Source organism: Morone saxatilis, unplaced genomic scaffold (genome assembly GCF_004916995.1).
Source record: "Morone saxatilis isolate NCDOM2014 unplaced genomic scaffold, NCSU_SB_2.0 Contig15, whole genome shotgun sequence".
Lineage (NCBI taxonomy): Eukaryota > Metazoa > Chordata > Actinopteri > Moronidae > Morone > Morone saxatilis.
Genome location: NW_023339707.1, coordinates 10,523,914 through 10,545,995, shown reverse-complemented (window position 1 = coordinate 10,545,995; position 22,082 = coordinate 10,523,914). Strand labels below are relative to the sequence as shown.

The following is a 22,082-nucleotide window of genomic DNA, read 5'->3' as shown; positions in this document are numbered from 1 at the left end:
ATAACATCACATGTGGTATGAGATGAAAATTCATCTTCCAGCGCTGCCTACCTGTGTTTACCCTCTGCCAGCCCACAGTGAAGGGAGTCCTGGTCTGGATGAGGTAATTGGTGATGGGGCTGCCGTTGTCTCTGCCGGGTCTCCAGGCCAGCTGGGCTGTACTGTCTGTCACCTCCTCCACCGTCACAGAGTCTGGAGGGCTGGGGGGGCCTGGCTCAATCACAGGAACAGACGCTGTGTGAGGTACTCGCACATGCAGAGGCACAGACGAGACTACAGAATGTGGATGTAACTGTGTGTACTCACACATACTGCAAGAAAAAACATGAACCGAGCATATATTTGCACAAAAAACACATCCAGCTAAACTGTATTGCTACAAGAGATTATCACGCTTAGTTCAAAGCCTCCGTATCTTGAAATTAACGTTAGCGAGAGAAAAACATTTTTAGAAAGCTTTGGGTTTGAGAAGACGTTATGCCCTTCACAAGGAATTAAAAGTGAATTCAAGATTTATCCTCCAATATTCACCCAACTTGTAATCCTTCCCTTTCATGGTCCTCCTGGTAATTGATCGATGAAACAGCATACATGAGTAGATGCAGGAAGCCAAATTAAAAGGTAAAAGATGAAAAAGGACCTCATAGTGCCGAAGAACCAGATTTTTATCATTTATTTTCATTATCCCACCAATTAAGCGGTATGATGTTTTACTTTAGCCTCATCTACTGTTTCCTGCCCTAATGAACGTGTCGGCTCATCAAAAATAATCGACCACTAGAGAGCTGTGAGACAGACCGCAGAATAATAACGCCCCTAGCTTGGCTCACACTCAACGGCTCTGTAGTGGTTTCTAATCTGAAGCAAAATATTCTAATTATTAAAGCGTTAAATGATTATTTTAATAAACAGTCAGTGTTTTGGAAACACAAACAACTGATTTTGTGTTCGTGCATGTGTGTACGTGCTACATGTGTAAATGCATGTATCCATAAATATTTATCAGACTATACTCGACATCCATGTTAACAAATAACTGCTGATCTACATTTTCTTGTTTACAGAAGCCTTGAACGTGCTGCCCACATACATTTGGCCTTAAAGCCCTGGCTTTAGAGATATTGATCTTTGTAAAACTCATTAGCAGCTCTTGATCAAAAAAAACCTTTAATACACTGGCCTCATTAATACATATTAATGGAGCACACAATCAAGGATCAATTCCTTATCCACTTAATTATATTTCATTGGCTGAGGCAAGAGGGTGCTGTCAGTGTCTTGAGGGTGATTAAATAATCTGTTATTAATATGGACAGACGGTCTGGGCTTTTATTGTGAACTTGGCACGGAGCAAATTATTATCTGTCTGTATTATGAATACTTAGACACGGTAATATTATTTTGGTCGGAACCTAATATTAAACAAAATAGTAATATACGTCAACATGTCAGAAGAGAAAAAAAATTAACAGTATGTGGTAAAAGTGACTGAACAATAATGATAAAACACATTTGTACAGTGTTGTGCTGACCAGGATGATGATGATGATGATGATGATGATGATGATGATGCAATTGTCAAACAAGCACGAGTGCCCGCCAAGTGGTTTGAATGCTAATGACCGTGATGTTATCCATATAACATGACCTTCCCCATAACCACCACCACCCAGTGAAGTGCTTGTGAGGCATCATGGAGTGGCATCTAAAACATTTTCCATTGTCATTGTAAAAAACAAGAACCCAGATGATCACTCAAGAGTCTTTGTGTCAGGAGCTATTATCGCTGACCTTCAGTGCTGCCAGATGAGTGGAGCAAGACAAGATCAGAAATAATACCCTGCAAAATGATATACAATACACAATTGCACTAATGTGTCTATGGCCAATAATCAGTGTCTTGCGAGTGTGATCATGGATGTTGTATGTTGCTGCGATCACACAGTGACACTGACACAGTCATTATCACAGTTAAATGGGTCCTACATTATTCACATTGTTGTCTTAACATTAAAATTGCATTATTTTAGCACATGTAAATGCAGCCACTGAGGGAAGCTAGTGTTTTCTCACTGTTATTTTGCAGTACACTGCCATGCAGATAGTTTGGATTTTATATGTCAAGGTTTAGAACTATCCGTGTCTGAGTTTTCTGCCCCCACCCTAAAATAAATGGCTGTGAAAGGATTTTTTTGTGGCGCTCACAGCTTTGAAAAATGACATTTTCAAAAAAATCCAACAGCAACATCTCTTTCCAGATTCAGTGTCCCCATTGCTTTGGATAATACACACAACACAGGACAATTTGTCTGATAGAAAGTAGTTCCAATGAAAACATCATCGTTCTGTCGTTTATCTAGACAGGGACATGGGCACTTTTTCTAAAAAGATATGTTTCTGTCAGTGGTGAAAAATTAAAAGTTAATTTACTCAAGTACTGTATGAGATACACTTTACTTCTACTCCACTACTTTTAAAACTTGAAAATTGAAGCAGCGGTTCCCAATCTTTTTTGCTTGTGACTCCTTACAAAATGGCTTCTGGGCTCCTCTCATAATTCAGATGTCTGTGAGTTGTTCCCTTCCCCTTTGAAATTCTCACATAGTTTTATCTAAATAACTGTTTGAGATCCAACTATCCAATATTTCACCTCAAAGCAAGGAACAAATAAATAAAAAATGAATACAACTAATGTAGACTAACAGTTTTTTTCTTCTTTTCTACCCTGTTAATCATCACAAAACTGTAAATAAAGTGGTACATCTTGATGAGCTACAGCAGTAAAATGCTGCTTACACAGACATTCATGCATCAGTATTAACAATCTAATATATATATAAAACACGTCACTCACAGGGGACTTTACTGCAGAAAGATTTTTTTTACTTTTGATACAAACTACAGTTTGCTGAGGATTTTAATTTAAATAAATGTCTGTTAAGTCACTACCAATCGCCAAATGATGTAACACAGTGGTGATTGAGTATGACTGGTATTGCAATATTTATATATTTGCAGTTAACTTTTATTGTTAAGATGATGTCACTGAGATTGACACTGGCCGTTATCGTCTGTCGTCTGCAAAACGAGAAAAGATTTTTGCTGTTCTTTGACAGCGGACCAGTTTGAAATATTTCAGGGAATAATGGAACAAGAATGAGCAGCCACAGTGAACTGTTAGATTAAGAGCTGCAGGCAATAGGCTGAATACCTCCAACTTCTCAGTGAGGTAACTCTTTTCACTGTGCCCTGCTGTTTGCAGACTCATGCCGTGTACAGCATAAAATCACATAATAATGGAAAAAGCCAGATTACTGCCTGACTTCTATATTAACACAACAAGTTTGTTTTTGGATTAGAATCACTGACTACTTTGGGAGAAGGATCTGAGGACTCAGTCCACCACTGATTATTGACCATTATACTGAGATGGATATGTCACAACTGGGGCAAATAAATGCAAAACCACTTACATGGCTAGATACCTCTGGAGGTAAGTGATGTTTCTTTGTAATTTGCGTGTGGACAGCTTGTATCTTGGGTGGTTCATATACTGTACGTGCTTAGTGTGGCGTTATTGACACAGTGATTGAAAGTTACTTGTTTCCTTAATGGGTTTTATAAACAGGTGAAAGGATAATGACTGGCCAGCGGCTAGATTGGAAAATAATATTGAAGTCAACGTGTTTGTTAGAGGTCTGCAGCTGTGCGAGTACAGTTATTCTTCGCACTCCGTGACTGGTTTTCTATTCAGCTTCATGCTTTGTGGCCCAACATTTGAAGCCATTCGATCCAAGCAATGAGGCATCTATGACAGCTGCCGTGAGCAGGAAGTGTAAATAATGCACTGCATCTGAGTCAGAGACATGTTTCTCTCCAGTCAATACAGGGGCCAATCCATTTCCATAGCCTTGATATTGCTTCTACTTGAGAAACAGCCTTATTTACACTTAGTCTGCAGTCATTTGGAAAGGAGCGCTTATTAATGTGATTTGCCTAAAAGATTTTCAACATGCCAAGCTGAATCACTGGTGGGTATCCTTACAGAATAAACATATGGATCCAAACCATTTCAAATCTTGACACTAAAATCATGCCTCACTTCATCTGACATTTAACGTATACGCGTAGAGTCAATTTGCTGGCCTATTTGGTGTATTGATCAAAGCCAGGAACATCCCTCCTCTCACTCTGCATGCAATACAAACTCCCTGAAACACATCAAAAAAGTTTCTCTATTTTGTGCTGCGCGATGTAGCTCTTGACAGTAGTGCCTCTCTGGAGCTATACATACTGCATGAGTGAGCACTGACAGGCGTCTAAACATTACACTGTCAAGTACATTGCAACAGTATTGGAAATTGGTTATTACAAAAGAGAGATAAAAGCATGATATTCCTATAGTTCAACACAGTTTTGTCAAGTTCTCTACTTTCACAATCATCCCTAAGCGCAATATGAAAGGAAAGCAAGCCTCCTCTATTTGATGTAATCAAGCAACTGCTACTAGAAATAAGCAGGGCATAAAAACTGTGTGCTCTCTGATGACATCCAGAATGATTTTCATGAGAATATGGGCATTTTGGTGGCACTGCAATCACTGGCTGAAACAAAACCCATTTGAGTTTAAAAGCCTAAATGAACATTATACACCCTGACAGTCTGCATTCTTTATATGCTCAGTAAAGCACATCCATATATTGTCTCCAAATTTTTTCTTTTACCTTTATTTTTTTTGCAACACAGCTTTATTTGGTAATCGGTACAGAATACAGTCATCTTTTTATTGTGGCCACATCTATCACCTACTTTACAGCTATTGTAGCGAGTGTCCTTGAGTAAGACATTGAAATCAAAATTGCTTCCGACAGGCCAGCACCTTGTGTGGCAGCTCTGCTGCCATAGGTGTGTGAATGGGTGAATGAGGGGCAAATTAGAAAGCACTTTGTCCTTTTAGGTAGAAAAGCGTTATAAAAGTGTAGTCCATTTGCTATTATATTTAAGTCTAGATTTTTAATTTCGCTTTTTTTTTAAAGAGCAACCCAGAAACAGTCCTGGCTGTAAGCCCTGTTTTAATTAGTGACTGAGCAGAGCGAGAGAAGGTTTTCTTACCTTTCACAATCAATACAGCCACGGCTGACAGGCTCTCAACGTCCGTGTCCACCACACAGATATATTTGCCAGCATGGTAAAGCTGAATGTTCCTGATCATCAGATCTCCTGCTGTTCTCTAAAAAGGAGGAAAGAAAGCTTTATGTAGCATGAAAGATAACAGACCTTGTGACAGCTTATTAAAGAATGTAGTGAAGCATATATAAGGTGCAGTAAATGCTTGCAGATCCTGCAGTTATTTAGCCAGAGCTCTGCGGAGGAAAATAAGGCCCGTTTTTAAAAAGATGTTTTACACCAAAGATAGTTTTCACAGATCTCTTGACAGTTCTTGCAGTCAAAACCATAAAGGCAAACATAATAAATTTTTTTTTGAATATGACAGAACGTCTTAGTCACACTCTCCTGTCCAATATGAGCTCAGGTGAACAGGATCAAGGCCAGAATTCACAAAAATTGTATGCAGCAAATAGAGTTTTTGTGTTTGACAAGGTCTCGGCTATTTCACTTTCTTTTTGCAGAGGTCATTGCCATGACCTTCAAGACCTGTTGCGAGGAAATACACAAATAATAATCTGTTACTACTGAGTTCAGTCAGTTTTTGCTTGATTGGAGAGGAGGAAAAGGCCCTCTAGATTCTCATCTGAGAGAACACCCGTAAGCAGCAAATGGTAAATTAGTGGTGAAATCGTTCTCTTGGCATTGGCAGGGAAATGTGGCAGTAGAGCCAACGCGGTTTAATTATGGAAATTAAATTCCTTGAAGCGGCAAAGTTAAGTTGATAATCTCTTTGGTCTGGGGACATTCTTGCATTTCTGGGGAAGGAGTCTCTTTTCAGATAAGAACATTGTCAGTCAAACACACACAGGAAGAATGGTTAATCTGGAAGGGTGCAAGGGTGTTCTGAAAGTGTTTTGTCATTTGGGGCTCTGCCATGCTTTCATTCCTTTAAAAGACACCTCTAATGATGTGTATCCCCTTTCTGTTATAAGGAGCTGTGCAGCAGGCTATGTCAGAGTAGGATTTGAAAAGAATTCAAGACCAGCCAAAAGTCTTAAAAAATAGATTACTATAGAAGGCTGAGCTCCAGTAGTGTACTCAAAAATATGACAACCTGTCACAATGGCTGAGCAACTAACGCATTACCTACATGATGAATTTTATGTAGGAAGTGTACTTTGACATAGCAACCGCCATGTTTCCATTCACAACAGTACAATTGGAAGCTTAGAGGGGGTTGAAGGATCTAATGGCGCTTCTTTCCAAAGAGTTTCACATTCCTGCAGCTTATCGTGCCTCCGAGGAGACTTTTAGAATTGCGAAATGGATGGTTTCACACCCATTGCAGCAAAACTAGCCACAGTGAATCTGTCCATGATGTCAAACCACAAGCTGTCTCTTTTAACTAATGGCAGGGATGAAGCGAAGCAAGATGGGAAGAGGTGCCAACTGCCCATTCGCACGTTCTGAAGAAGTATGACTGCGGGTCACTCACCCCACCCACTAGCTCAAAGTGACCGTCTCCCTTGGCGATGAGCTGTCCGTTGAAGGCCCAGGAGAAAGAAACGTCAAGGACGGGGTCACTGGCGACCTGACAGGGTAACACGATGCTCTCGCCCACAATGATCTCCATGTCCGCTGGCCCCTGGGTGATTCTGGTTGGATCTGCCCCAGAAAAAAATAAATATATATTGCAAGCAGGAGTCATGTCTGACCTGGGCGGCTGCCAATCTCGCACAGACTTTTCTTTGCAACGAGATGAGCAGTGCTTTGTTGATTTTCTAAAATAGAGACACACTAGAGCATGCTCTGTAATACACTAAGTCACAGACAGAGCAGTATTATCTATATAAAGGAAGGTCTCATGAAAGTCTCAGTCGAATAATGTGATAACATGAAGCCTGCCACTACTAAAATGGCCTAATACTCCAGGCTGACACTGCTAGAATAATCTTCTGAAATCCTGATAGCAATTACAATACACTATGGATCAGATAAAACTTTATGTAATGGGCTTCTCTGTGCATCCAGAACAAAAATGAGGGGTACTGCTTCAAAGTCTACAATAGCAAATCATTTGGCTAAGTCGGCTGTGCTTCAAAAGTCAAGATAATGAATCTGCCAGAATCAAATAAAGAAGGTACAACACAAAGGGAGAGGATTTGCACTCTTACCTTATGCAGACTGTCAAGGGATACATTTTTTTTAAAAGTGTCCCCTGTGTTCTTAAGCCAGTTATAATCAATGTCTGGGTCATGGCTCTGTGTCACTGACTGCATTATGGCCTTGAAAAACAGTCATTTGAAAACACAACTGGCCTTGGCACTTAGTGCGTCAGACAATAGCATTCAGCAGATTAATAAAACCAATAAGAGAGCACGCAACTATCATTCTACTGGAAACGCACTCAACAAAAACAGCATCTGTAACACCTCCTCACTAACACTTTCATTGCTTCCACTCAGGGCACTTTCATTTGTTGCAGTAAATTGGTTGTTTCAACTGCTTTGAGGAAAACAATGATCAAGTATTTTCTCAAACACCTTCCAAGTGCATTATTGCAGCCGCTGCAAAATGCAGCCTAACAAAACAACTCAATAAAATGAAGCTGAAAGACTGATTGAGTATTGGTAACAATTACACCCTTGCTCAGATGAATGGATATACACAAATAACTTTTAAAAATTAATCTAAAGACATTTAAGGATGTTACTTAATTATGCAAAGATATTTAGCCCGTCAAGGAGAGAGCCAACCCAAAGTTTTGAGGCACTCCTCGGAGCAAAAAACCTAAAGTTTGTTTCTGTTTTCTGCCCACCAGTTATTGACTCAAGTCCTCGCGGTACAGCAGCTCTCTTCTGTGTTAATCTATACTGAGCAATAAATTCTGCTTACTAAGTGGGAACGCCCAAACATTCTGCTATTTAACAGCGGAGCTTACCCGTAACGAGGAGCCTTCCCGTTGTACTCGACATGCCAAATCTATTCCGAGCGAAGCATGTATAGCTGCCTGCGTCAGATTTGCTCACATTGGCGAGCCTCAGTGTTCCATCTGGAGAGAGTGTGATCCTATAGGACAGTACAAACAGAGACGGCAGTTTACAATCTAACTTGCCAAAGCAACCAATAATTTGTTAAAGCCTGATTCTGGATCTGTCTACATGTCAATGTTCTGCATGATCATGGACATCGAGGAGTTAAGCAGTCCGTATATGTGCAGTGAATATTGATCAATTAGACCAAACAAGGCCTGAAAAGGGGCGCAGGTGGGATGAATAATGCACCTGCTCTCTACACAGAGAAAATACTGAATTGGATATGTGCGTGCATTACTATCACTACTTTGAACAGCCATCAGTCTCTTGCTATGCCATCATAAAAGCATTTTCAGAACACGTGCAGCCACTTTCAGTTCAGTCATTACCTGTCATTGGTGTGGATAGGCAGGTTTCCTTTCTTCCATAAAATGCTGGCGATGGGATAGGCCTGGGGTTTACACTCTAAAGTCACTGTAGTTCCTGCCTTGGCTTTGAGCAAAGCTCTGAGGACATTCCCTGTGAAGTCTGGGGGAGAGGCTGATGGGAAACAGTAAACTGACTTTAGTAGAAGACTGCAGCAATCTGAAGCATGCTTTAGTTTGATCTGTGGAAATCATCACATGGTAAAGTAATGGAGACAGACATTTTAAACATTTGTAACAGGAATCAAATAAATATAAAATCAAATCACTTTCTTAATAAAATTTTCTACGTATACAATGGATTTAAAAAAGTCCTTTTAATTGCTTTTTCCACAAAAGATCTTTACTGTTCAACTGGGAATTCTGTAACCATCACCCCATCCTCACCATAATATCAAAGTAAATTAGGATATCACCATGGGAAAAATTATTTTTTAAATGTGTTTGGCCCCACAAAACCACCCTCACTGACCCCATTATTCGCTAATCCAGACAACCTTTAAGAATGACAGTAAGTTGACCTTTAAGATTCTTTGGCAACAATGATTTAATCGAGAGATAAATGCCTACCTAAAACCATTAGTTCAGCAGCAAAATATATGACGCCGTGTTTATTCTCAGCCACACACTGGTACATGCCGGCGTCAGATAGTGTCAGCGCTGACACTGACAGGACTCCATCCTCCACATGGATTCTGTCCTGTGAAGAAAGGGATGAAAGAAAGCAATTATGGCCGAAGACTTAAAGGTAGCTTTTGCTTTGCTCAGCGTGCTCTGGCAAAGCTCAATAAGCATTGGATTGGGTTAGAGGCATTGTCAATGGGCACAGATCAAATCAGGATTATGTTGCAGAGAATGAATCAGAGCCAGAGAACAAACTACATTTTTGTTTTCTAACTATGCTTGTTCACACCACCATGTAAACCAGTTGGTCCTGAAACGGTTTCTAAATGGATGGTTTCAGGACCAATATCCTGCATTTAAAGGTAAGCTTGCAAAATCTGTGTCTGTGCGGCTCAACTCATTATTAGCCTGTCATAAAAGTTCAATTTGTTCCCATATAAACGCATCATCAAACATTTTTTAGGAATGATTCAGATTTTTGTCTGAGGTTATTGTATTACATAATCCATAGAACTAAACGCATCAGTCCAATCTTCAATTGTTTCTGTTTCTGCCTGTGAGGATGAAGCTCTCACATTGATTCTCAATATCATTTTAATAAAGGTATGTACACACAACAGTCACATGCTGTACATCTGAAATCATGAAAACTAGATAATAGTGCACCTTTAGTGGTCCAAATGCCAATCATATTCTAAATTCTTGAAATCAAATTAATGAATGACCTTTACAAAATGTCTTTTTAATAATAACAACAGACAAGTTATATTTGCAGTATAACTTAAAAAGAAGAAGCTTTGCCCTGAGCATTATTAAATGAAAGAAAATCAAGTTTAAAGTTCTAGCTCTCAAAATACATACAATTTCTCTGGTGGTCTGGAGTAAGGTGTGCTGGTATATACCGTATATTTCACAGAAGATTAGGCCCATTGTCCCTAAATCTGGAGAAGCTTAAACATGCACCATGAATAATGAAAAACAACTAGTGACTCCATTGAAATGGAGCAATTTCCCAGGGACTACACTGATCCACTCTCTAAGACTGTGTAATCTGCCAAGGTAGAACAGAATAAGAGACAGTTACATCCATGTCTCATCACTGGCACACCTCAGCAAGATGTTTACACTCTCCTCTCATCTCACTCTAAATTACACTTGGAAAAACAGCAGTGTGTTAGACGCCAGGCTCTCTAAAATGAAAAGATGAGCTGAAGCTGAAGATTAAGTCTTTAAAATGAAATATTGGTAGGTAGCAGGAGACAGGCAGTAATTCACCTCTGAGAGTAGCTGCTGGCCATTTTTCAGCCACGTGTAAGAGGGTTTCGGCTTTCCATTGGCCCGGCACTCCCAGTACAGTCTCTCCTCTATGGCCAGGGCCGTGTCCTTCATGGCCTGAATCCACTGAGGCTTGGCTGCGGGGAACAGAAATACACCCGAGTGAAATATCTGCCAGGGAGCAGGAGGACAGATTTTGAAGGAGCAGAATGATCTCATTAAATATGGCGCAACAAAAATAAGTTCAAAGGAAAGCAAGGCGCTGATTGACAGCTCAAATAAGTAGACATCTTAGAAGAAAAAAAAACGTTTGGAGAATGGGTTCGTGTTAAAAGATGATAGAAGAGAGAAGAGTGAATGTAGAGTATCACTCAGTTTCATCACTTAAATATGTTAGCAGCCAGTGGCAACTCAAGATTAGCACCAAAGACTGCGCCACAAAGCAGGAAGCTCTCATGACGGCTGAAGTGCACCCGACATCACCGCTCACCTCAACCTGTCACCTAAATTCTGTGTATAATAAACATCATCCCTGTGCGTTTCCCATGCAGCACACAGCTCACCCTGCATCTTACCTCTTACATATTTACAGCTTTTCAGGAATTTTTCATGGGTAGAGTATTGTGCCCATAATAAGCATAGCTCACTTCGCAGGCACTGTACATACCGTCAACTCCAATTTCACAAGTGTCATTTTCCCTCTCTCACAAAAATTCACGGCTGAAGTGAGCCAAGAACCCAAACATGTAAAAGAAATTGCAGTAAAATTAAAACCAAGAGTGCTTTTTATTTGGAGAAAAAGAAGGCTGTGTATGGGACAATATAGCTCTTGAAATTAGTATTATTATATTACCAAATAAAGATTCTTAACCACTTAAACCAATGCTTGATGTTACACACAAACAGAATTAGAGTTACTACAAGGAACATTTATTTTGTGTTGCGGCCCCTGTGGAAAAAAGTGGTAGCGTTCTGTCGTAAAGATCCTAATCCGGTTTTGGAAGAGAGCGAAAGAAAGATGCAACTTATTTTTAATACCATTTTTCTTTTTCAAACACAGCTGTTTGCAGGATGCATAGCAATGAGATAATGTATCTACTTGTGGCTATGTACGATTAATAACAAAATTAACTTCATTCATGCACCTAGGTTCCATATAAGCCTACAACTAACAGGTTTGGTTGCTGTTAAGGGTTATTTTGTTGAAAAAGCTAAAGTTATCAATATCCCCTAGTCATGTTATGTCTTCATAATAATAAGCCAACAGCAAGATATAGCTTGGATAACATAGAATAGAACAGAATCATGTACACAGCTATTTGCATTATATGCTAAAGTGCAGACTAACAGCTGTAGGCATACACATGTTACATACCATCATGTTTTCGCTGGTGCTCTATCACTAATGCCCTTTCTCTTTGCTGATCCTTCCCCAGTATCAGCCGTAGCCACAAAATAAATAAGAAAAGATCTCTAATTGGCTACGTACTACTCACTGCAAAACTTTGCAAGGGAAAATATAAAAATCAGCTCTTTGTGCCATAAATTGGACCTTGTGGCAGTGATTAAGAATAAATATATAGAAATAGCCTATATATCTTCTCGCTGATGGTCTCGTTTGCTTATATAGGTCATATAGAGGCATAAAAGTACCATAGAAGGCCAGACGACCAGTGGCTGTGTTCTTGCCCATCTTGTTCTCAGCCACGCATTCGTATCCGCCTGTATCATCCTGCTGGAAGCTGGGGATCTCCAGCACGGCATTCGAGTACTTCATTTTGACTTTGCTGGGGAAGGGGACGCCGTTAGCCCTCTTCCAGGTGATCTCTGGGACTGGGCTGGATGAGACAGATGAAGTAAACCCTCAGCAGAAAGTCATGACTCAAGTTCCTTTGACATTTTTTAGATTGTTGCAGGTGTCTATAATAATCCTGCAATAAAGTGTTTGATGGAGCTTAAAGCCTATTCACTGTATTATTTATTTTTTTTACGGATGAATGGCTTATAGTTAACTCAAACCAACAACAATCATGGCTTGATGCCACACTCTAAGAAATGTAATTGCAACAGTAACTTTACTATATAGAAATCCGAAGGTTCCTCATCTGGAATGAAAGACAGCACAAGATTGAAAACATGCTTCAAGGAATCCAGCTTACTTCCCAAGGGCGAAACACTCCAGCGTAACTGTTGATCCTTTTGCAGCGGGTACATTGTCTGGGAAATTAACTTCTATTTTCGGCTCGTATTCTCCCATCACTCCTATGAGGAGCAAGCACAGGAACTTGCTCAGTCTTCCATTATTCATGACTTACAAGCAATATGGCATGCATTATGGACCAAACAATAGCACTGTAAAACTAACAGAGGAGAAATAAAAGACACATGAGCAAACATTCTCTCATGGGTAAACTCAAAGTAGTACATCACTTAAGTGTGCAGTCGCCGGAGTACAGTGGAATACCAGCAAGGAATAATTTAAATCTCTTCTTCTGGAATAGACAGAGTATATAGGAAATCTTCTTTTTTTAGCTAGTCTGGCTGTTTATCTATTATTCCAAAGCTTGAGTGGGCAGTCCCCAACCTTTGGTATTTTAGTATTAATATCAGTATTCAGGGAAGAGACCAGGATCAGAAAGTGATACGATAGGATTTAAATTTATGCAGTTACATGTACAGTACACTGAGTGGAAACTAACTGGTTGAGCCACCAGAACACTCAATGTAATGGTCCAGTGACGTATGGCTTATGTTTAATTCATTCCCGAAGGCAATCTTTATTCAATCTTTCCATGAAAGCGTAACAGAGAAAAGAACAACAGGCCACTGTGAACTGTCCGAGAATTCATGTGAAAGCACAGGGAAAGCTTTTAAAGGGAATGCGAATTATAAGAAAGCCAAGTCAGCAAAGAAGAGATTTGGGTGCTTTGTTTGCTGGCCTACATTGAGGAGCAACTATTTACTCACAGGCATTAGCACTCAGTGATTCAACTACGGTGAGGCACGACAAGAGGACAAAGAACACTCATTCTAGTATGTTGATTAAAGCAACCTTAAAAGAAAAGGTCCTGAATACATGGCTGAAAGGCATACTTGTCACATCATGGCCATGAGCTGCGGTCTTACCATCTGTCCTGAGGATCAGAGACGTGGGTGAGCTATGAACTTTGCCCTTCGTGATGCTGTTCATCACTACGCAAGTGTAGTTACCCACGTCAGAGGGCTCCACCTTGGCAATGTAAAGGTTTCCTGTCTGCTGGGAGACGAAACGCCGATTGTCTTGTTGAACAAAGTACGGGTACTCATTGAAGACCCATGCATACGTAAGGTCTGGAAATGTAAAAAAGACGCAGATCATGGGTACCATATACGTGATATTAAATGTGATTATAAAAAAGGCTAATCAATAATGGCAAGATTTTACTTTTATCTTGTTCAAGCACCTCACTAGAACTTTAAATAACTGCGAGAGAAGGCCAGAGAGTTTACCTCCTGAGGAAGTGGGCGTCCCACAAAGCAGCACCACTCCTTGTCCCTCTCGGACTGACACTGCGCTTCTGGTGTGGACTTTGAAATGATCTAAGTCTGAGGGGGGAAAAGAAATGAAAAGAAAGATCACCTCAGGATCTCACATATCAGAGAGGAACAGGGCTGAGTAAAAGCTTTCAGCAAGACACTGACATGAGCCCATAAGGAAATCGTCATGAGAATTGCACTTCTGCAATGCCTGAGAGAGAGATAGAGGCAGGGCGAGACAGAGAAGAGCTCATATGTAGAATTCCAGTGCAGAAGTTTGTACCCACGGCCTAAATTAGATGTTAGATATAAATTTTATGACTTGGGAACTAGACAAAAAACAGGCTATGACTCCAGTCGTGTACACATCTATGAAAGCTCTGTAACCACATGAGCATTGCATGATGGGATGGACTGCATCCCAAAACAGGAGAATAACATAACAAGAATAAGTTAAAAACAGTATTTTTAATACAAAGTATTTCAAATAAATACTTAATAACACCATGTGATGTGGTTGGTTGTTCTAACTGAAGCTATAGCAGGTTAAACAAGTATTATTATACTTACAGCTTCACATCCAAATAATGCTGAGAGATAGAATTCAGGTGCGTAATAGTGAAAGGGATTATTGAGTGTAACCAGGACACTACTTCTGGAAAGAGTCATTGTTGGTGTGTTCATTAAATGTCATTATTCAATTTTCTTATCTTAAAAGCTTTTCAGACACAACCAAAAATATCTACGTGGCCAGATACCACCAAGAGAAGAGAGGAGGTGTGAAAAGATGCCGTTGTTGTGATGTGCATGAATAGAAGCCTTAACTACCAGTACAAACATAGTCGTTATTTGTTTCTTTATCTGTTGCTTCAAGGTTTCAATAAGAATTCAAGAGTTTTGTATACAGTCTAACTAAAACATGTTGTGGCAATGCAGTTTAGTACAGGTATATTATGCTCTAGTCAAAATACATTTGTGTTTCTTCAGGCTTTAGTCCTTTCACATCCGCACACTACTTAAGCAATTTAGTTGACTACTTTGCCCCAGAGTACATCCGAAAAAACACCAATGACTTTTGACCGAGCTAAGCAACAAAAAGTCTAAGTTTGCATGTATGAGCATAAGTAAACAGTCGTCACACTCAGCCTCGCTCCCATTTAATGTACTTTCACACCAACATCGCAGCACTCTGATAAATATTGCAAATATAGCCCACCCAGTTTGCTGTGCGTCTGCATTATTTGCTAAGTGCAGTTACACTTCCATGCCATTTCTTAGTAAAACAAAAGTGACAAAGAACTGACTACAACTTACAGGCAAACTGCAGACTTGCCCTCCTGCTGAGGATAGCTCCTACAGTGTTGTACGCCATACACTGGTACATCCCCACATCCTGGTAGCGGTCCAGACTGCTTATAATGAGGTTGCCCCCAGACAGACGCCGCCGGCGATCCAGGCCCAGATTTATGAGAGTCCCATTCAATGACCATCTGTGGGGGCAAAGACACCATCAGTCCCTGGCAAAACGCACCGTCCATTTCTTTCTACCAACCAAGGTGGTCTGACAGGAGGTGAGCTGAGAACACAACTCACTGTAGTAAGTCACTCGAAGTAAGAATAATTTACTGTATATTTGTGCTGGTGCCGAGGAATTCACAGGCTCGAAGCATGAACAGAATTAACTTTACAGTTGTGGTTTTAGTCATTAATTCTTCTCCTGCAGTTCCCAAACTTTCCTGACAAAAGTCATAAAGAAAAACTTTAAAAAAGGCCTTTGTAGTCTTAGTCACATTTTTGTTTTCTTTACCCTCCTAACTTCTTGTCAACTGACATTTTCACAAATTGCAAGTTTAGTATGTTTCATAAATGCTTCCTAGTATCATATTATGCATATGTCTCATGTTTGCTGCATATTTCCTGGGCCTGTAATCTAATAGCGAATAATGCTGCAATGTCCATATGACTAAGGCATTTGTTTACATTACATGTTATAGTGTTATTGGTTATGTGTTTTATGCAAATGTCTTATTTATATTGTATTTTTCTGTTTTCATTCTATTTTTCTTTATTTGGCTCTATGACTATTTGCTGCCGCAGCTATCCCATTTTCCCCACAGGGATCATTAAAGTTTAATCTTAGAGTATCATACACAAAGCTGTCCTCTGCTATTTAAAGGAAGCAGAAGATAAAGGTTTTAGAAGCCATCCTAGATATTATCATCAGTCTTAACCATAATCACCTCTTCTCTGTCACATTATATTTACATAATGTGACATTATTCCACCTTTGACTTCTCATTAGGAACAAAACATTATCACTTGGCAAGAGGTAACAGTGGGCTGATGTAACAAAAGATGCCTTTTATGCTCCTTTTCACCTTCCATTACATCTATCCCACACTTAGCAGGCACAGGAATTAAAAAAGAAAAAACTTTGCATAGCAGGTTCAGATTCCACTATCAAATAAATGAAACCCCTAAAAGAACTCTTGAAAACATGAGGTTAATTCATTGATTCAAACAAGTCCTATTATTCAGCAAGAAAAGACTGTCTTTGTCTGCCACCACAACACTTTTTAACTGCTATTCAAAAGCGGAGCGTGGACGGGTTCAAGGACGGAGCACTTTTCAAGAATGTTCCATCATTTTTCTGAAAGCACAGAAAATATTTCTTTTTCCTTCAGCCACATTTTTCTGTTCTGCTTTCCTTAAGAGGAAATCCAAGACATGGAGGCCATAATGGGCAACTTTCCAAACGCTTTAGAGTCAAGCTTTCAGAATTATTTCTTAAAGAATACATCCAAAGCATTGAATGTTGATGAGGGCTTGCTGCCATATTCTAGACACTTATAACTGATAGCTGCGTTTATGCATGTATTGAAATTAACAATACTGCTTCGGGCAAAACAGCACGCGAGGCCGCAATAAATACCTTAAGGATTGCACCGGCTAGAGATACGTGCCTGTGTGTGTTTAGGTGTTTGTGTTCACTGATATGCATTCAGCTTTTTATCCCTGAGTCACCATCTTCACCTCTCTTTGACCTGCTCTGAAGTGCCTCTGCTGTTCAGTGGTGCCCTGAACATTCGGCAGGTGATTGAATAGCAACTCCAAAACTGAATTACTCAGCTTGAAACTCATTTTGTAAACACATGTCGCCTGACCATCTAACCACGGAGAAGCTTGAGTATTTCAGATGATCCTGCGGTCCAGAGCCACAGGCCTCAGACCTGAGGTCGGGAAAAGGTTAGACAAGTCACCTTCTGTTTAGATCTTTAACACTGCATCGCTTTTATGACCCGCCATGGAGAAGATGCTTTTCTACACAAGATGTGCCTTTCTCCCGTGAGTTTTTAATGCCGCTACAGTGTGCATACGATGAATGTCTCATCTCTTTGTGAGTGACAGGACTGGCAGAGGAAAGGGGAAGGAAGAAAAGAGAGGAAAGGGGGAGGGAGCAGTATGATCCCATTTACACTTCAAGAGAGGAGCCAGAGAAGTGCTGAGGGCATGTAGAGCCTAGCACAGCCAGCTTGACAAGACACCACGTTAAACATGCTCATCTCACCTTTAATCAGTACATAGAAATACCGGGTCTTAGGCAAGGAATGTGAAAAGCCTGAAATAATGAGCATACATACTCCACACCACTATCATTCAGTTTGTCTGTGCTGCAGTAATCCACTGCTGAACACCAAAGACACTTGTAATCAATGCCTGTTGGTGCCAACTGGTGTCTAGTAACCTGCAACTGTCTCATGGTATTTTTTTTTTTTATAAAGGGAGATTTAAGATGCATTGAGATGCTACATGTGTCACTAAGATAATATCTGGCAAAACAAGAGCCAGATTGGAGGTGTGTTAGTCAATAGGAATCAGTAAAACCATAATGTGTATATATGTGTATATTTATATCTCTACAGTACTGTAAATTACTGAAATGTGCTTTACATAAAGTGGCCAGGTTGACAGTTGCATAAAGAATATATCTATATCTATATATACTTTGGGGGTTTTAAAGATTTGTTATGCTTTGCACCAAAGACTATTTCAAATTCTCCTCTAAACTGGTAGTTTTCAACAGATTTTTACACCCCACAGACCCCAAATTATGTTTCCTGCACAGATCACAGTACTTAACATTAAGCAAGGTCCTCTTTTGACATTGACAACTCAGAAAATGCTTTCAGTGATGAAAGTGAAGAGAAGAATAAGGGGAAAGTGCACGTTAGCTGCTGATTAAGAGTCTCTCTAAATTCTCACAAAAGAAGCAATAAATGGTGATCATTACTTCTTACTAAACTAGTTTTTGTACTGCAAATGGTATTTTTAAAATCCAGTTTTCAGATTATTGATTTGTTAATTTATACTTTAAAGCCCAGTGTGTATTTAGTGGCATCCAGCATTGTAGTTGTGGATTACACCCTATCATTCCAAGCGTGTGCATGAGAAACTATGGTGGACATGAAACTTGCTACCTAGTAGAAACATGGCGGTTCTGTATATAATAACGGCTCATTCTAAGGTAACAAAAACATAGCAGTTCTTATTGTCAAATGATTGTTCACTAATGATACCTCTGAATATTATATTCCATTTCTGCCATTAGAGCCTCCTCAATGCTCCACACTGGGCCTGTAATAATCACAGTAAACACAAACTGACAGATTTGTTTTTGAAAACTTCAAATAATGAGCCGCATCTTACCTGTACTGAGGAGGTGGTATTCCTTTAGCATCACAGGTCAGAGTAGCTTCTTCTTCTATGGAGTCGACAGGAATGAACAAGTCACCTGGCTCCATCCGCCATCTTGGACCATGGTATGATCCACTGTCCAGACAATCTGTCCAAGAAACAGTAACAGTCTGAGTATAATGACAAAAAGTGAAAAAATAAGTGTCATTGTGATAGAAGGGTATTCAGGTCTAATAGGGAGCGCCTTTCAAAATGGGAAATGACTGACATTATAGAACAAATAAACAGAACAAAATGAACAGAATGTACCCCTGCACCATTCCTGACACTTCACAATACAATTGTACTTTCATATGATACAAGAAGGGAAAAAAATATTTCATCATTCATTGGCAAATAAGTTTATATTTAAAAAAACAACCAATTTGTTGTGAATCTAGAGGAGCTATTATTAACACATACATTTCTTCAAGTAACAGAAGTGGTAGCCTTTGCTCTGTGTGTTGTGTTACTTAACTGTTCTACTAAATGCCAAGGGTAAAGTATAAAAGACAAGGAAAACACTGCAAATGACTCTCCAGTAGGTTACAATCACAGGGTGGAGTGGAGGAAGATTGAGAGTATTGTGTCCGTGTTGTGAATGGAAGTCAATACTAAGGAGTATTCCTTTAAACCGGGGTCCATCCTATCATCTCTGACACTGACATGATTTTCGGCTCTTCAGCTATCATCTCGCAACTGTAAATGTCCAAACGTGAAAGAATCATTACTCATATAAAAAGGTGGTTTACCTGCCAGACAGTCAATGATTGATAACAGTAGAAGCTGTTTCCATGGCAACGTCATCTTTGGCAGCCAAGGGCAAATGAGACTTTCATCCAATAAGCTTTGAAATGGCACTCGTGTTTTCCGAGAGAGGGGAGCTTGACCTGTTGGAACAAGAATTTTGTTGTAAAAAGGCCAAACTCAGCAAACCCCAACATTTTTTTTATCCCACTTTCAACATTATGCCTTTTAATAATCCATCCGGAGAAGACAGGGGAGGGGTAAACTTTAGTAGTGAAAATGTAATCACGATAAAATTGGATGTGGAGTTTGGTGCAGGATGTGTCTCATTTCTTCAGCCTGTTCTCACATTTCTAATCAGTGAAGATGCAGGCGGTGTCACTTTGTGCCCCGTGGCTTGGCCAACTTGCACCCGGAGATGTCTGTGGGTGATACCAGAGGCATATGGGAGGAAGCCCATGCCAATCTATTAGGGGAGCGACCAACGCCTAAGCTCATCCTTCACTTGGACGGATTCACTCTGGCTGCCTGAGGAGACTTGGACCTGGGAATTGGGTGCCATCCAATCAATTAGATTCACCCACAGCAGCATGTGTCTCCCCACATGCTGGGGTGAATCAAGACAGCCTGATGAGGAAGCCATTCCACCCAGGTCCATAATCAAGGGCAAGTGTCTGTCTGCTCGTAGCATGTGTTGCAAATTGCAATGCACCCACTTCTTGCAGGAGGAGACTGAGCGAGTAATGATGCAATTATGAAATGTCAAACATACACACAACGGAAGAACCGGCAATAACACAGCAGTTAAGAGCAGTCACACGCACATGCACGTGTTCAGAGTAATATGCAGATCTGTGTAACATCAGTGCGCACCTGCATCAAAACATGCACATGAATGAGCGGGCCTGCACACGGAAACACAAATTTCTTCCGAGAGGTGTTGAAGATATAGTAAGGGCAGACACAGATAATAACACCAATCTGCTAAATGTCACACAACCCACACACACCTACACACCAAACTCACTTTCTCACTGTGTACAACACATGTAACACCCTGCCTCCACGCACACTCCTTCCATTTAGAAGACATAAGCCGTGATGTGTGGCTCATTTGTGGCCTAATCCCGGGGCGAGCCTGGTTCTGAACGCTAGTTATGGAGGGTCTAATTGTTTGTCAGCTGCCTGGACGTCAAATCAGACACGTGGGGTCTCAGCCAGGATTTTCTTCCCTACCTTTCATGTTTGCTCAGTCCTTTTTCTTCCCCCCAAAGTCTGCAAAATTGGATTGGTACGCTTCCTCTCAAGAAGAGCCCTGCATGCCATACCTCAGTGATAGGCCCACAGTGTGCAAACTGCTGGCACCTCAGGACTGAGGATTGGTGTGTGGAAGGTACAGTGGGTATTACACTACTGTCGACTTTGCATGTTCTGGTTTGCATTTGTAATGGGGTTTTGTCAGGGATGGCACCGTCTAACAGCTGATGCAATGTGTTCCTTTATTTTTCATGCAGATCTAATAAATCATTTACAAATGCAAAACACTCAGTTACAGAATTCTGTCAGTGATATCACATGTGTGTGTACTGTACAAGACACACATGAACACACAGACACAGGCATGTAGGCACCCACCCACCCACACACACACACACACACACACACTCAGTCACACGCACCTTCTCAGCTTGCACTCATGGATAATGGTGCTAACGATGACGGTGATAAAAGGTGGAGAGAAAGCTTTGCAGGGTGAATCACTCTCAATCGAGGAGGGTACCTTTCTGTAACAACACACCACTGGGTTAACTGACACGAAAAAATAAATGTATAATCACGAAATCTACCACCTCCATCACACTCCGCCTGCATCCAAGTAACACGCTGGTTGAACAAATAGCCCAGCTGGCAGAGTGGGAGGGTACTTACTTTGAAGGCCTGAGCTGCATTCATCACAGATATTCCATCTGACATTGTGACATACAGTATGCAATTACCTGGTGAATGTTGCAGGGTGGAAATTTGGGTGTGTGTGTGTGTGTCTTACTGTATCTCAGGAGGCATAAAGCCAATCATTGCTATGACACTTCTCAAGGTTTGCAGTGAATATTTTTTTTCCCCCTAGCTTTTAATACCTTTGGAGGAGGTTCCTTAAGTGCACCTACACATATCCATTTTTTCTCTTTTATCAGTCAGCGCACACAAACAACAACAATGCCAAGTCCACTCAAGGCTGATTTAGCCCTTCAAATGTGTTGGTGTTGGCCTCTAGCTACACATCTTTCAGAGGGTGAGGTGGAGTGAAACCGGGCTGCAGTGTGGCATCACACCAGGTAGGAACCACAGGAGCAGTTAGATAGAGCCTTAAAAGCACCACCATGCACTGTAAATGTTACAGCACCTCTGCATCAAAGAGACGGACAAAGAAAGGCATGGCTGAAAACTACTTCTTGTTAGAAAATAAATACAAAGTGCCTGTGTGTCTGAATGCCATGCGCCCCCCCTACACACACACATACACACACACACACAACCAGACAACTCAGTGTGGAGGAATGGGGCTGCAGTTGGGAGGGCACGTCACGTTACTCCAGCCTGAAATAAACAATTATTATCA

The 22,082-nt window shown here is 40.5% G+C and overlaps 1 protein-coding gene across 1 annotated transcript in view; it reads right to left on the bottom strand.

The window, feature by feature from the left end:
• Nucleotides 1-19,525, bottom strand: part of cntn3a.2 (contactin 3a, tandem duplicate 2) — a 28,246-nt gene extending 8,721 nt beyond the window's left edge. The window contains exons 1-14 of the mRNA XM_035656874.1: nt 19,471-19,525; nt 18,692-18,827; nt 15,299-15,474; nt 13,958-14,053; nt 13,595-13,798; nt 12,628-12,730; nt 12,122-12,306; nt 10,469-10,605; nt 9,140-9,269; nt 8,534-8,684; nt 8,051-8,178; nt 6,605-6,774; nt 5,113-5,230; nt 52-210 (exon numbers count right to left, since the gene is read on the bottom strand). Of these exons, the coding sequence (XP_035512767.1) occupies nt 52-210; nt 5,113-5,230; nt 6,605-6,774; nt 8,051-8,178; nt 8,534-8,684; nt 9,140-9,269; nt 10,469-10,605; nt 12,122-12,306; nt 12,628-12,730; nt 13,595-13,798; nt 13,958-14,053; nt 15,299-15,474; nt 18,692-18,827; nt 19,471-19,525 (1,948 nt within the window). The remainder of the gene's footprint in view (nt 1-51; nt 211-5,112; nt 5,231-6,604; nt 6,775-8,050; nt 8,179-8,533; nt 8,685-9,139; nt 9,270-10,468; nt 10,606-12,121; nt 12,307-12,627; nt 12,731-13,594; nt 13,799-13,957; nt 14,054-15,298; nt 15,475-18,691; nt 18,828-19,470) is intronic.
• Between the last annotated feature and the right edge of the window lie 2,557 nt (nt 19,526-22,082).